The sequence below is a fragment of the Mugil cephalus genome, chromosome 23 (genome assembly GCF_022458985.1).
Source record: "Mugil cephalus isolate CIBA_MC_2020 chromosome 23, CIBA_Mcephalus_1.1, whole genome shotgun sequence".
Lineage (NCBI taxonomy): Eukaryota > Metazoa > Chordata > Actinopteri > Mugiliformes > Mugilidae > Mugil > Mugil cephalus.
Window position 1 is genome coordinate 15,278,300 of NC_061792.1, and position 14,579 is coordinate 15,292,878.

Consider the following 14,579-nt stretch of genomic DNA (forward strand, 5'->3'; position numbering starts at 1 on the left):
CAGACAAAAGCAGCCGTTAAAATCCATTTATATGTTTAATTAACAGCTTCTCTAAAAATCAGACTTCATCATTTACACCTGTTTAATTACTGAGCAGCACATTAAAAAACACCAATTACCTAAATATTAACTACATTTTAAAAGTGAAGCACTAGTTAAAAAACATCTCCCGTGTTTCAGAGTGAAAGTTTAAAGTCAGAATGGAGATAAAAACGTCCGTTTAGTGACTGGACTTCTGAATGATGCCTGTGTGTGTGCGTCCTACTGCTCGGCCTCATCTGAACAGCCCCACTTTCTTCTTCTTTGGTTTGGAGGACGGTTGCTTTGCGGCGGGGGGGTCGGACGCTGCGGTCACAGACTGCAGAAGAAGAAGAAGAAAAAAAGGAGAGAAATCACTTTAACAGAAAGAATGATTGAATCATAAATAGGTGTCGCTGGCTTCCTCCTCTCATACCTGTTGTCCTGCTCCTCTGTCGGCCATCTTGGATCCAGATTCTTCCGCCCGTCCATTGTGGCTCTGGTTTCTGTCTGGTTCACTGCTGTCGGATCCATCACCTGGAGGTTAAACTCACTTGTTAAACCAAACGTTTTCTACAGCATCTTTAAATCAAATTAAAAAAAGTCAAACTCACCCGGACTCAAAGTGAGGGCTGGTTCTCTGGAGGCCGGCTGGTCCTCCTCCTCCTCCTCCTTCTCCTTCTCCACGGGGCGCTCCTCTGACAGCTTACGTTTTCGGGTATTTCTGTGAGGGACGACGACGGCGGCGTACAGCTGCTGGAGGTCGGCGTTGAAGCTCTGAACATCAGAGCAAAGCTGAGGAAGAGTCTGAGGAGGAGGAGGAGGAGGAGGAGGAAGAGGAGGAGGAAGAGGAGGAGGAGGAGGAAGAGGAGGAAGGTGTAAGATGGAGACAAATACGTCCCCAAATTAGCAGGAAAATAAAAGTAGAGAAGTTCCCTCTCCAGCTTTGACCTGTTGGTGTACGTCTGCGTGGTATGACCTAAAATATATATCACAGTATATTACGGTATTTTTTTTTTCATGCATAATCACGTGTTCACAACATTTTCTACTGGTTGAGATGAACTAACTCAGTAGATTGACTGAGGACGGACTATTTTACTGTGATGATGAGTAAATGTTGCAGAATAACCCCACATTAGTAGTAAAACAGGTTAGCGTAGCCCCGTGTTAGCACTGACTGCTAATGTGGAAATCTGGAGACATTTACAGCTCAGACATAAAAAAAAAAGAATTAAATGTTATCAAGATGAAATTAAGAAACAATTACGGTTTAATTTATTTTAATATTCATATTTAAACGTATTTAAACTGATATGTCTGTAACATCAACAGCATCACAGTTACCGTAATAACTATAGTGTGTGTGCAACATTTTTTTTTTTTCTCATTCATAAAAAGCTAAAATTGGGGACACTTTCAGGGACAGCTTTAACCGGGGGACAGGTAATAAGAAACAGGGACTGTCCCCAGAAATCAGGGACGACACCTTCAGATTTACCTTCCTAATTAAAGATGCTGCTCACTAGCATTTTTATTCTACACTGTATTAATCTCCTACGTCCTCATATGGGGACATTATGTTTTCGGTTTGTTGCAGCTTCTCATAATGAGACACTTTTGTCCATGAACTGGGAGACAATAAACTGTTCTAGTTTGATATGATACTAAAACTTAACAAATTCACATGTACATGTTCGAGGACGTTGGGATTTCACCGTTTACAATTCTGCTTCTGCATTAAAATAAACTTTTTTTTTTAAATATATTTTGGTTCACGTTGGTGACTTAAATTGTAAAATAAGTAAAAGATACAAAGATTGTAAAAAATCAAAGATGATGCTTACGACTTCTTAGGTCCCAAATACCCAAAGATCTAAATCTCATCTTGAAGAAATACTCGGGTCTGAGGAACTAACTTCACGCTTAATTCTCTTGGACGTGTGTGAAACCATCAGACAATAAACCAGAATGGTTCTGTGTTGTGTGGCGCATGGATTTCCAGCCCCTGCGTGGCCACAGCTCTGGGTTGGTTTGTTTTACGGCCGTGCTGCGTGGGAGTCACATGTCGGAGGTGTGATGCAGGGTGCGCCGCCGCCGCGGCGATAAGCCTCTAATCAAAGCTGCATTATTGGCACAGCTGAGCACGTCCGAGCGTCCGGCCGCCGGCCCGACAGATAAGGGCGCGGGCAAACTCCTGCCACATTATGCGAACGCACGGCCGACGCGTAGAAAAACACTCGCTATTCACTAAATCCCCTCTTTTTTCCCCCCGATGGAGAGGACAAACTCTCCAAATTAGCTCCTCAAATATTGACCGGGAGAAATTGGTGGTCTCCTGCTCGCTGTCAGGGCAGAGGGGCTCCTAAACACACTTTGGTCGGGGGTTTGGAGGTTTCGCATTGATTTATTTTTGTTATTTGTTTGTTTAAATATCGTAAAAATAAATGTATGCTGTGGTGAGGCTTGGTGCTGCTTTGGGCACAGAGACACCAATGTGCTGGGGGGCACAGAAAGCAGCAGAAAGCCGACTTTATTCTCTCTTTTTATTCACTTCCCTCCTCCTCCTCCTCCACCTCCTTCACCTCCTCCTCCTTCCTTTTAGATTATTTGATGTGAACTGTTGAGCTCAGGTTTGTTGGATGCCGGAGAGCTCCAGGCCGCGAGACGTGGACGGAGAACGTACATCAAAACTAAACTAGAAATGAAAATGACGACTGAGGAGGAAGCAGCAGATGAGGAACAACCTTTGAGCTGTGGAAAGTTTCTTCCTGCTTTTGTAACAGAACAAAGTCCAACAGCTACAGCAAGAAGAAGAAGGAGGAGCACTCACCTGGTGCCTCTAAGCTCCGCCCCCCTGACCCACAGTAAAGCATCATGTGTGGGGAAGGTGATGAGAGGACGGGGGGCAGTTGGCAGCGGTAGCGTTTCTCTATTATTAGCAGGTAAACAGGTCTGATTTTAGACGGAGGTCTGGTGCCGGACAGTCTCAACACTAACTCTGCCTCATCCTCGTCCTCGCCTCTGTCGCTGACCTCATGTTTTCTTTCCCCTCGACTCTCTCTCATCGTCGTGACCTCAGCTTCCCACCTCGAGTCAGAGCGGCGTTCACGGGAAAATAAAGAAAGAAATAAATAGGAAACGGAGGATCAAACTGCTCAGGGACCAGTTAGCAGATACAAAACAAAACCTTTGGTTGATTAGACATTTATTATATATATTTTTAAATTTCCGCCACAAATTTAAATTTCTTTAAATACACATTAACAGGAATCCAACATATTTTAGTAAAGGGACATGTTTAAAGCAAAACGATCAGTTTGGGGTCCTCTGGTTTAAATGTTAAATGTTATTTACGTCTCTTGCCAGTGTTGGTTTTAATCCTCCATCATTCCTCAGGGCGGTGGTTTTATGGGACAACAGTGTCTCTGTGAACCAATCAGAGCTCTGGACACGAGCTGTGTTTGAGTAAATGCTGCTCGATGCAATATGTCGTCTTCTTCTGGTTTCATTGATGAAAGTCAATGGTGAACCCACTGACTTCTTCTTATTTATTTATTTTTTTAACTGTGAGCCAACTTTAATTCCTCAAAAACAAAACCACTTGGAGTGATTCTGATTTCCGCGACAGAAACTTCAGAGTCTTGTCTTTAAAACGAGACCAAGACCACGAATGAGTTCAGTTACGTTGGATGTGATCCTGATAGGATTTGTTTCGAATGATTGAGGTTAATGGTCGTTACCGCGCCCTGACACATGCAGGCGTCACAGGATCTAAAAAGCGACCGGCGTTAACTCGACGGCGCAGGAAGCGCGTGTCTCAAATAAGGAGTCGCGTTCACGTGCCGTGTTTTGTATTTGCTGCAGACTGGTGATGTCTTTGCGGGACGCCACGCTCGGCCGGTCCAGAGGCCAGAAGCCGAAAAAGAGGGGGGAGCAGCCAGGCCACAGAAGAAGGGCCTAATTACAGAGCCGGGCCGGGGACAACCCTGTGGAAACTGTGTGCAACCAACAGAAGGTACGGGAGGAGGAGGAGGAGGAGGAGGAGGAGGAGGAGCCGAGTGTGGATGCTTTTATTTTGTATTTTGTCGTCTCTTACTCCTCAGCAGCTAGAAAATGTCATAAAGTTCCTGGGTATCGGTGCAGGAGATGCACCTGTGTGTTAATGTGCAGAGTAGAAGCCTCACCCGCCTCCCGCCTCCCACCTCCCGCCTCCCGCCTCCCACCTCCCACCCGGGCCCTGAATTCCTCAGGTAGGTGAGATAAAGAGCTGCTCACTGTGGTTTATGAGAGTTAATGATTCACTAAAAAAAAAAAAAGAGAAGATTCCAACCTTCCTTCAGCTCATGATCTCATTTTCACACCTGCAGCCTGGCGTTTAGGGCACCATCTATTATCTATTAAGCCTTTTATTATGCGTTCAGCTTTTACATCCCTGCCTCCACTCATCAAGTGTGTATTTTGGAGTAAACCAGCTGCTGTGGTCAGTACATGCAAGAGAGGTTTTCCTGCCTCGCTCTCAACTTAGAGCCGCTGCTTTAAAGACGCCGATATTAACGCTTTAGTCTTCTTTTCCTCTTCTTGTTGATTGTTTTTTAAGAAACAGAGTTTCGGAGCGAGCGCTTGCCAGGTCTGAGAGCCGTAACGTTTCGGATGGAGGTGTTTTGGTCAGACGTGGCCACTAATTGTCGGATGTCGTTGCCGTGGAGCTGTGAAGCCGGCGTCTCGTGAAACCAGAGACGCACACACACACACATATATGTATGTAAACACACACACACACACACACTGATCTACACTCGGCTCTGAAAAACCAAAAGCATGCGTCACAGGCTGCTCTGTGTGGACAGGAATACGCCCCCTCTCTCCATAGTGCTATCTTTATGAGGACTCTCAGTGACATAATGCATTCCCAGGCCCCTAAAATAACCCCAACATTCAGCCAACCTGAACCCGAAATCCCGGCCCTGAAAGTCAGCGCCGGTCAAAATGTCCTGAAAAACTCCTGGCAGGCACGTGCACCGATCAGCCACATCATTATGACCAACCGGTCATGTTCAGCGTTCCGCTGGGAAACTCGTGGATGCGCCCACCTAGCGGAAAGGTGGTCATAATGTTATGCCCGGTCGGTAACTAACCTTCACCATCACAACCTGTCCACACAAACACACACACACACTATCCACATTTAGGTTCCTAAGGGAAGCTGATGTGATCCTAAAAGGATTTGAACATTTTTTTTCCAGCTTTAGCCTGAGCCCGAGTTAAAACCAAGGGAGCGTGTGTGAGCGCCGTCTAATTCCACCCGTGTAAATGTTGACCTGAGCTGGGTGGGGTGTTTGTGCGGTGGCCCGGGGTGGAGAGGGGCTTTGCAGTAGAAAATAAAAGCTGCTGCTCCTCCTGTCATCATGTCCCTCTGCCCTTCGCTCCCCCCCCTTGGTGTGGGAAACGAAGGCCACAAATGGCAGCGGCACAAACACACTGGTGGAAATGGTGAAAGAGGGCAACGCTGAGGCTCCCTGTTGGCACCCGAACGTAAATAACTGAGCAAATGTCACCGAAGGTCAAGCTCGAGGGAGAAAAACTGAAGCCGGGACAAGAAGAGGAGACGCACACGGAGAGTCTGTGTCAGAGGAGATCTGAAACTGAAGCTTAAAGCCCGAAGTCAGACCCTGTGTAGTGTTTCACTATAGACGCCTTCGTGGCCTATGTCATTGTGACATCACAGCGTTAGCGTTAGCGTTAGCTGGAGGCAGAACGCCGTCACTTTCAACTGGGAACATGAGCTGTATTGTCGGAGCCAAAACCGACAAAAGCAAAAAACACTAACTTGGAAGTTTTTTTTCATTCAGAAATGATTGACACAATCATCACCAACACACACACACACACACACACACACACACACACACAACTCCTATCAGGTCAGATTAACATCTAATACGTCATCAGCTTCAGCCTGGATAACGTCATAAGTTTAGACAATTACTTAATTACATTAAGTTGATAATAATTATTTGGAGGATTCTTGATACATGCTAATGCTAATGCTAACCGTTACCGTCCACAATGGTTCCGCTTACTTCTTGTAATCTCTTTGTCGGACAGTCTTCACTTGACGTCGTCCCCTCTGTGTCCTCCTTTGGTCAAATCGTTGAGATATTTTGCCTCCAGGTAAGCCCCGCCCCTCAAAAAAACTCTTTACAAACTGTGATGGCCTACGTCAGTGTGACATCACAGCGTTAGCTGGAGGCAGAACTGTCACTTTCAACCGGGAAAATGTCGTCTTGCTGTATTTTAGGTGCTAAAACCTAAAAAAGCAAAAACACTAACTTTTATCTTTTTAAGTTATAGAAAACTTTGGAGTGAGTTGTTTACAGCTGTTTACAATCTATAGTGTTTGAGATGTTTTGCCTCCAGCTAAGGGCCGCCCCTCAAAAAAAACATCACACTGTTTGCTAACTGTGAAGGAGGGAGCTCATGGTGCGTTACATTTATACTCAGAAGTCATAATTTCCGAGGTCTGAGTTGGAATTTTCAACTGGAATGGCCCCAAGTCAGATTTTCTACTCAGAAAGTCGCACAATCCTCACTTTGACTGAGTTGAGTTTCCAAGATGGCCGCCCCATGTGTAAACAGTAGCTAGAAGCTCCTGTAATATTCCGTTTATTCTGATTAGTTGTTGTTGCACTGAATCAGTATTTTTCCACATACATATGTTGAAATGCTGCTATAGTGTAATTTAAGTTTTGTCTTGTGTCATATAGGAACTACTAACTTTGTAGAACTTAAACCTAGAGCCTAAATTTAGTTTTAGTTAGAATATAAATTAATATCAACTTTAATTTCGCTTTGCATCTGTAAAAAAAAGTGTAAATATTGAACACACCAAGTTTCCCCTGAGTAATATTCAGACAAGGGAGGAGCTTTGGTGGAGGTGGCCATCTTGTTTTACGACTTCTGTAACTGGAACGCAGATATTATTATTATTATTATAATTTACTTTCATTGGTTTGATCAGTTGTTGAGAGTCTAGAACTCAATATATTTGCTCCTTGTTTGGTAATTTTTAATGTCTTATTTAGCCGTTATTATTACAGTTGGGGTTGTTTCTTCAGTATCTTCATTTTAGTCAACAAATAAACAAGTTTACTTTTAATTTTTTGGTTGAATAAATTGTGTCTGACGGACCTGAAGCCAGAAGGCAGCAGGATTGTCTGGCATAACCTCCTTTATAGCTCCACTCATCTGCTAATTATCTGATTTAAGGCGTGAGACAATAATCCATAGACCAGAGACACGCGACCTCTGAATCACCCAGGAAATAAAACTTTGTTTTTAGTCTTTCAGGTCGAAGAAGCCGCGTTGAGGCCTCCTCTCTGAAGCTAAAAACCAACCGACGCGTTTAACCCCCGTGTGCGATCGATGAGTGATGGTGGCCCGTCGCGAGCGTTGCCGTGGCGATGGACACAGACGGAGACACAAACAGGAGTCAGTGGGTGCACCGGCCCTGCCCCGATAGATAAATACTGCACACACACGCTAAACGCCTCCCTGGCCGTGCATCCAGTGTGTGATTCTCCGTTTGACGCATCCCGGTGATATTTTTCCCAGACACGTTTTATTTCAGTTTGGACTTTGGTCTGAGGGCGGCCTCGTCGCAGCCCGGTGGAATTTGCCACGAGAGAGAAGACTTTGATCCGCTGCAGCATTTCTCTTCTTCTTCTTCTTCTTCTGTGGTCTCTGACGCGATCACCAAAACAAACACAGCCGCCACTGTGAACCTGATGTAACTTTCCACGACTCCTCTCACCTGAGCGGGAGCAACCATCAAACAAACAGAACTCTTTCCTCCTGAAAACCCACCGCACGACGCAACGGACGAGCCTCCGTCCCGCTTTTTCCGACCATCGTCAAACACCACGCCACCTTCCAAACAGTTCTATGATTAACCAACTTCAAATTAGCCGATTTATTCTTTCCCTTTCTTTAGAGGTTAAACGTTTCTAATCACCTCATGGTGGATAAACGTCAGGGCAGCAACTGGAGAAAGAATCAGGGAGGGAGCGGACGGAAGAATTCAGCAGCTACATCTGAAAAGCCACGAGTCAAACGCACACACAGTCTGGGGTCAGCGTGGTCCCAGGTGAGAAATTCCACACCTGAAACCAAACTCACATCCAGGAAATAAGGAAGGCTCGGGCTCCTGGCCTCGTCCTGATTGGCTGACTTCTTACCTTTGTCATGAAGTCCTCTCTGTAGGTTTGCTCCTCAAAAGCTTCTGTCTGCAGGCGCTCTGCGTTCACACACATCAGGGACAAATTAACACACGGCTTCAACAATAACCGAGGATCAGGACCCTCAGAGGATTTAAACGGATCACGTTTAAGCTGCTGTGGGCACCTCTGCTGAGCGTGGCTCCGTTCTCCCTGTAGTCCTGGATCTCTGCATCCTTCCTGACCAGCAGACCTCCCAGCTGCTCCACCTGCATCTGCAGCAGGCGGCTCATCGCCAGCAGGGGGCGCACCAGCTGAGCACACACCTGAAACACACACACATGGATGAGGAACAGCCTCGTCCACGAACTAAAGAGTTCACATGTGAGCTGTGGTCCGTACCAACGTGACGGGGGCAGGGGTGCAGTGAAACTCCCACTTGAAGGGCATCCCGAGGAACTCGCTCTTCAGCCTCAGGCTCACCGAGCCGTCCTCCTGTCGGCTCATGGAGATCTGAGCTCCTCCGTCAGGGGAGCCGTCCTCTCTGGACAGGTGGGGCCGAACCACGGAGCACAGGTGGGAGAAGAAGGACCCGACTGAAGCTCGCAAACGTTTGTTCAGCTCCTGGTGCATCATTAAAAACAGGTTTAAATCAAATATCCAGAAGGAAAGTAAATGCATGATTTTGAAGGTTTTAAACTCCACCTGCGCCCGGGTCTGGATGGCTGCCTCGTCCATCCTCTCCTCCCACACACAGAGCATGTCAGTCAGCAGGAGGCGGTACGAGGTTCCACCAAACCGGCTCTTGGTGAGGAGCTGGCAGCCGCTGATGTTCACGGGGCACCAGGGACTCTGGAGGAGGTCGTCCTCGGCAGGAGCTCCACGGGCCTCCATCAAACTGTCAGGAAGAAGAAGACCAATAACAGAGGCTATAAGACAGTCCTACATAGTACAAGCACGGTGAAATGTATTGTTGTACCTGCAGCAATTATAAATGTATATATGATATAAAACATAAACATAATGCGAAGGTGCAGCGACAGATGTTGAGTTAAAGCTCAGAGCTGATCACATGGATGCATGCGGATGGAAACTCATCTCCAGCCTCAGCCTTAAGAGATTCCAGCTTCTTCTTTGTCTTTAACCTGCAACGTTTTCTATAAAAGTCCATTTGGTGCAGCTTCCCATCCCAGGTGGTGATGCTCCCATTATTTTATCATCATCAATAATAGATTTATTTCAAAACAAAGTGCTTAACAATCCCAAAAAAGGCATGCATTTTCTTTCACAAAAAAACAAACAAAAAAAACTCTTATTATCCAGGGTTGTCTGTATTTTGCAGAAAACCTCACAGTTCAGAACCACATTGACATTTTCACTCATTTAACAGCCCTACTTTGTGGATCTAATGTGCTGTTTCTGGAAGTGGATGCAATTAAACACCCATGCCTCAAAAACAAGGTCTTTTTTTTTTTTTTCGTTGTTTTTTTGTTTTAATCACTCACCTCCGAGGAATGCGTCCTGACAGCCTGGACCGAGATCTGTTAGAGCCGAGCCGGCCGCATAATCACCACCTAGCGGGAGGGAGACCGCAGAGGCTGCTCAGGATTTCGGGGAAAGAAACGAAGGATTTCTCGTCAGTCGCAATTTGAAACACAAAGAAGTTTACACAGGCTGACTCATGCCAATTTAGGAATCACAAAAATACCAAAATCAGTCGCTTTATGACTACGATATACCCACACACAAAGCCGGACGCGGATGCCAGCGGTTAGCTCCTGAACGTACACCGCTTACACCAAACTCCATTCAAAAAATCTTCGAATTTAATATCTCGTTGCTTCTAAGCTCCCAAACTAAACCCAGTCGATGAGACTAAACCCAGACTCAATTATAGGATGCCACTCTTTGTTTCGGCTACCATCTACTTCATATAATATCATAATATCATACAAAGATCCATGTCATTCCCAGTGAAAAGTTCTATATAACAGAGGCACATTTTACACTGTGGCAGGAAAATATTGAAAACAACACACATTGTACTAAAATTAATATAAATAAAAATGTTCAGTATTCAAAAGCTGGTGACAGAGTTTTCCTGGTTATTTTTAAAAGAAGCCGACAAAAGCAGAAACGCAAACCGGACCGAATTAAAAAATCCACTACTTTTAATATTTTTTTAATTTTTGTCTGAAATAAGATTAACATATAGCCAAGAATTTAAACCTGGCTCCATCTATAGGCGTGTTTCTTTAATTCGGCGATGATCTCGATCACCAAACCATTAAATGTATTGCCAAAAAAGCCCGAATCTTTTCGAAATTGAACACGTTTAGCTAGCTTCATGCGAATACGGCGACAACGGAAGTGTTTCTGCAATCGTAAACAAAAATAAATGAAGTGCAGTTATTGTTCTACTGCAGCAATTTGTAACAAGAATAGATAGATGATAATTTTTAAGAAAACTAACGTATTACAAACAATAAAAGTACCACCAAGAGAAGCTGCTCCTCCGCCGGATGTTGTTGACTGTAAAGAATTCCTACACCGAGGTGAAACAACACGCTTTTACAAAGGTTCCGCTTGAGTTAAAATCAGCGCATTGGTGAAAAATAAAACAGTTACCAAAGTACTTGTGTGAGACTTTCAATTCTGGAAGGTAAAACTTTATTTTTCTGAAAAAAACAAAAAAAAACAACAACAACAAAAACAAGATAAAACGAGAACAAAACACAGAGATGACTAAATAAAAACGAATGAACTCACAGTAGCTGATTATCAATAACTCAGATCATAAAATATATATATATATAAAAAAATGTACCAACTGGAAGAACATCTAAAAACTGAGTGTTAAGTAAATAACTTGATTTCCTTCTAAAATAACAACTTTATCTGAAATTATTCCTTTACTAATTTTTAATGTTAAAATATTAATTTTTCTGTACGTTAAGTTTCATATTTAAAAACAGATTAAAATATATTCAGTTGAATATTTAAAAAAGAATTTGTCATAATTTACAAACAGGCACTGAGGCACTAAGGAAGGAATGGAGGATAAGGGTTATTAGAGAAGAAAAGACGACAGGAGGTAGGAAGGATGAATGACTGAATGTCAGGATGAAGGAGGAGTACGTCTATCAACTTCTTGGTTTTCAAAGCTTCTTCTGCTTGAACAGTTTCTTCCAGGCTGGCATGATGTGTTTGTAGACGGTCTCTATCTGTAAGACACAGAGGACATGGCTGCTGCTTCAAAGACACTCCACAGGAAGTCAAACGTGTCCCACCCTCACCTGCTCAGACTTCTGATCTCTGCTCGACCTTCTACCTGCTCACTGACATTGTCAACTGTGACTCCCTGCTCAGATCTGATCCTCTCAGACTTGACTCACCGCTCAAACTCTGCACCTGCTCAGACTTATCAGACTTCTTGACTAACCTGCTCAGGCTTCTTGACTAACCTGCTCAGACTTTTTGACCTACCTGTTCAGACTTCTTGACTCCATATCTGAAGAGCGTGGCCTGGTGCTCGCTGTTGTGGAACAGGATGTCAAACGTGACCTCGCGGCCCAGCATGTCGTCGATGGCCGGCTTCACTACGTTGTGGAAGTCTCTGGCCGTGTGCGTGTTATCCATCATGTTGTTGACCTGGCGTGAGACATCCGGTCAACCACACATCAAAGAGGGAAAAGAAAGGAGGAGGAGTTTCCTGAACCGTGCGTTACCTTGTATTTCTTCCCCACCAGCTCTACCGGATCCAGTTTGACCTCTGACCTCAGAGCTCGGCCAAACAGCGGCAGCTTGGAGTCGGAATCTGACAGAAAACACATTTTAATAATAAACAGATTAAATTACTACTACTCTAGGAAATTAATTTGTTCTCATCTGTGCAAGAACAGTTAATAGTTTTTTTGGTTTTGTTTTGCATGGAAAGCTTTTCTAATTTTGAAATTCCTTTCCTTTAAATTGACATTTCAATATTAGTATTTACATTTCAATAGACATTTCAATATTAGTATTTACCCAACTGAGGCAGTTAATCATTTCTTCATATACCTTTCACATTATGTTGTGCTAAAATCACATTGAAATGTTGTGTATGATACAACCGCCACAGTGCAAATGTAAGATTTGATTCATTATCTAAAAGATTATATATATATATATGATCTTATATATCTTACTGTTTATTCATTTATTTTTTTATATTGATCTTATTGATCTTTTTATTTTAACTTATCCTTATTACAGCGTGCGTTAGTGTCCATGTCCTTTTTCTTGTTACCGTCTAAAATATTTCTTTAGCAATGTGTATTTGTCTAATTTCAATTTTTTTTGTAAGTTAAGCTTCATATTTAAAAACAGATTAAAATATGTTCAGTCGAATATATAAAAAACAGTTTACATTTACATACAGGCACTAAAGAAAGGAAGGGCAGAAAGGGAAGGAAGAAAGGAGGGAAGGAAGGAAGGCTAGATCGATATATTTTTATCCTACATTTTACTTCTTGATTTTTTTAATGTTCTAATATTTTACTATATTTTTTATGTTTATAGAAAAATATATTTTATTTTATACGTATTTGTTGTATTGATCTTCTATTTTTGTCCTTTTTACAGTGTGCATTAGTCTCTATGTGCTTTTTGTTGTTTCACTTTCTATTGGTATTTTTATCAGTCTTTATCTGAAGGCATTTATTTAATATCATTTTATATTTTATCTAGAAGCTGAACTGCTCTAAAGGAGAATGAGACGTTGAGGAAAGCACCGACCTCGACATGTGAAGTGAGCCACGTAGGGAACGCCGTCCCTCTCGCCGTAGTAGATCCCGAAGTGTGAGAAGTATTTGTTCCTGGGATACTCCACGATGTCCCCCGGGTACAGCTTGGGGTGGGAGTTGTTCTTAAAAAAAAAACAACGATGTTTGCGAATATTCAGCGAGGAGGGGGATTTTTATTCAACCACAAAGAAAAAAAGCTGAACAGAGCGAAAGGGGGAAGCCACAAACTTCTGTGTGGCGCACTCTATTATTTTTAAACCACTTCATCAAATCACACTCTTTAAAACATCTGTAAAACTCATTATAGTTTAAATATTTGAGCCTCCTACTAACGTCCAAACAGCCTATGGCATCCAAATGGTGTCGAAATACTTCATTTAAAACTCTTTAAAAGAAAAGTCAGCTTTTATGTGTTTTCCTTTTACTAAATGAGCACGTGTTGCCACGGTTACATGCCACTAACTGGTCCCTTAATTAATACATGATATGAAATATGAAAGAACTCACCAGGCCCATGGGTTCAGGTATTTGCTGATCCTTCCTTCAGCTGCTTCTGATATTAAATCTGCCGCACATGCACACAGGAACCAGACCTGCTTTACATACCATCTGAACTCATGTGTTCATGAAACCTGAAGGTCTGTCACGGTCACAGTCCACCTCATCCACCCCTCACCCACTTCAACAACTCCCACCACTCCTCACTGCACTCTGTGTCGTCTAATAATACAAAAATAACTGGAAACATCTTGCTAAATATTTATTATTTTATATTATTAATAATATTATTTTATAATTACTTTTATTACTTATTCCAATACTTTTATGGACGAGTACTCACCAAACTAAACCGAAACAAAAAAAGAAGGCTGGTATGACATAAATGCATATTACGGTATTTTAAAAAATTCTGACGGTATCACGGTATATTACGGTATTTATGTTTTCATGTGTTCACAACATTTTCTACTGGTTGAGAGGAATTAATGCAACAGATTGACTAAGGATGGACTACTTCACTGTGAGGATAAGTAAATATCATAGAATAATCACACAATAGTTGTTAAACAGGCTAGCATGGCCCCGTTTTAGCACTGAATGCTAATGATGTGGAAATCTGGGGACATTTACAGCTTAGGTATAATAAATAAATAAGTAAATGTAAATCAAGATACAATTATGGTTTAATTTATTTTTTATATATTTATTCATATTCAAACTGCTTGTTTTGTGATGTCAAAGCAGCGCGACTGGCTACCGTAATAATTCTGTGCGCAACATTTTTTCCCCTCATTCATAAAGAACTAAAACTGGGGACACTTTCGTGGACAACTTTAGAATCGGGGACCCTAAAAAAAAAAAAAAAAACCCAACCTTACCATCTTCACTACACCTCGTAGTGAAGCAGTCGCATCATGCGTGTTTATAAGCGCCATTAAAAATGGTCCGATCTGAAACAATGTCTCACGATCTATCGTTCCGGACGCTGTGTAATCAAACACACCGGTATTAAAAATTCATGTCATAGCGGAAAATAATAGCGGTAAACCGCCCAGCCCTA

At 42.8% G+C, this 14,579-nt stretch overlaps 2 protein-coding genes across 4 annotated transcripts; both read right to left on the reverse strand.

Moving 5' to 3' along the window:
* Nucleotides 1-16: 16 nt before the first annotated feature.
* Nucleotides 17-10,794, reverse strand: nhej1 (nonhomologous end-joining factor 1). 3 transcript variants are annotated; one of them, XM_047576291.1, is made up of 9 exons: nt 10,730-10,794; nt 9,740-9,832; nt 8,940-9,132; nt 8,637-8,858; nt 8,422-8,560; nt 8,256-8,314; nt 633-825; nt 455-555; nt 17-358 (listed from the first exon to the last, which is right to left on the reverse strand). In XM_047576291.1, the coding sequence occupies exons 3-9, from the start codon at nt 9,126-9,128 to the stop codon at nt 275-277; spliced, it is 987 nt and encodes a 328-aa protein (XP_047432247.1). In that variant the 5' UTR covers nt 9,129-9,132; nt 9,740-9,832; nt 10,730-10,794; the 3' UTR covers nt 17-274. The 3 variants fall into 3 exon arrangements, with proteins under 3 accessions (XP_047432247.1, XP_047432248.1, XP_047432249.1); XM_047576292.1 differs by having other exon boundaries at nt 10,733-10,791; XM_047576293.1 differs by having other exon boundaries at nt 9,740-9,808; nt 10,730-10,777.
* Nucleotides 10,795-10,887: 93 nt separating this feature from the next.
* plaat1l (phospholipase A and acyltransferase 1-like) lies at nt 10,888-13,686 on the reverse strand. The gene is made up of 5 exons (XM_047576305.1): nt 13,526-13,686; nt 13,011-13,140; nt 11,963-12,051; nt 11,721-11,885; nt 10,888-11,458 (listed from the first exon to the last, which is right to left on the reverse strand). The coding sequence occupies exons 1-5, from the start codon at nt 13,532-13,534 to the stop codon at nt 11,393-11,395; spliced, it is 459 nt and encodes a 152-aa protein (XP_047432261.1). The 5' UTR covers nt 13,535-13,686; the 3' UTR covers nt 10,888-11,392.
* Between the last annotated feature and the right edge of the window lie 893 nt (nt 13,687-14,579).

Excerpts from the sequence above, each read along its gene's own strand:
- nhej1 (XM_047576291.1), bottom strand. The coding sequence starts at position 9,128 with ATGGAGGCCCGTGGAGCTCCTGCCGAGGACGACCTCCTCCAGAGTCCC. Across the intron at positions 8,315-8,421 it reads CGGAGCCACGCTCAGCAGAG|AGCGCCTGCAGACAGAAGCT; the intron begins GTGCCCACAGCA and ends GTGTGAACGCAG. Across the intron at positions 556-632 it reads AGCCCTCACTTTGAGTCCGG|GTGATGGATCCGACAGCAGT; the intron begins GTGAGTTTGACT and ends TTTAACCTCCAG.
- plaat1l (XM_047576305.1), bottom strand. Across the intron at positions 12,052-13,010 it reads GGCTCACTTCACATGTCGAG|ATTCCGACTCCAAGCTGCCG; the intron begins GTCGGTGCTTTC and ends GTTTTCTGTCAG. Across the intron at positions 11,886-11,962 it reads TGGTGGGGAAGAAATACAAG|GTCAACAACATGATGGATAA; the intron begins GTAACGCACGGT and ends GTCTCACGCCAG.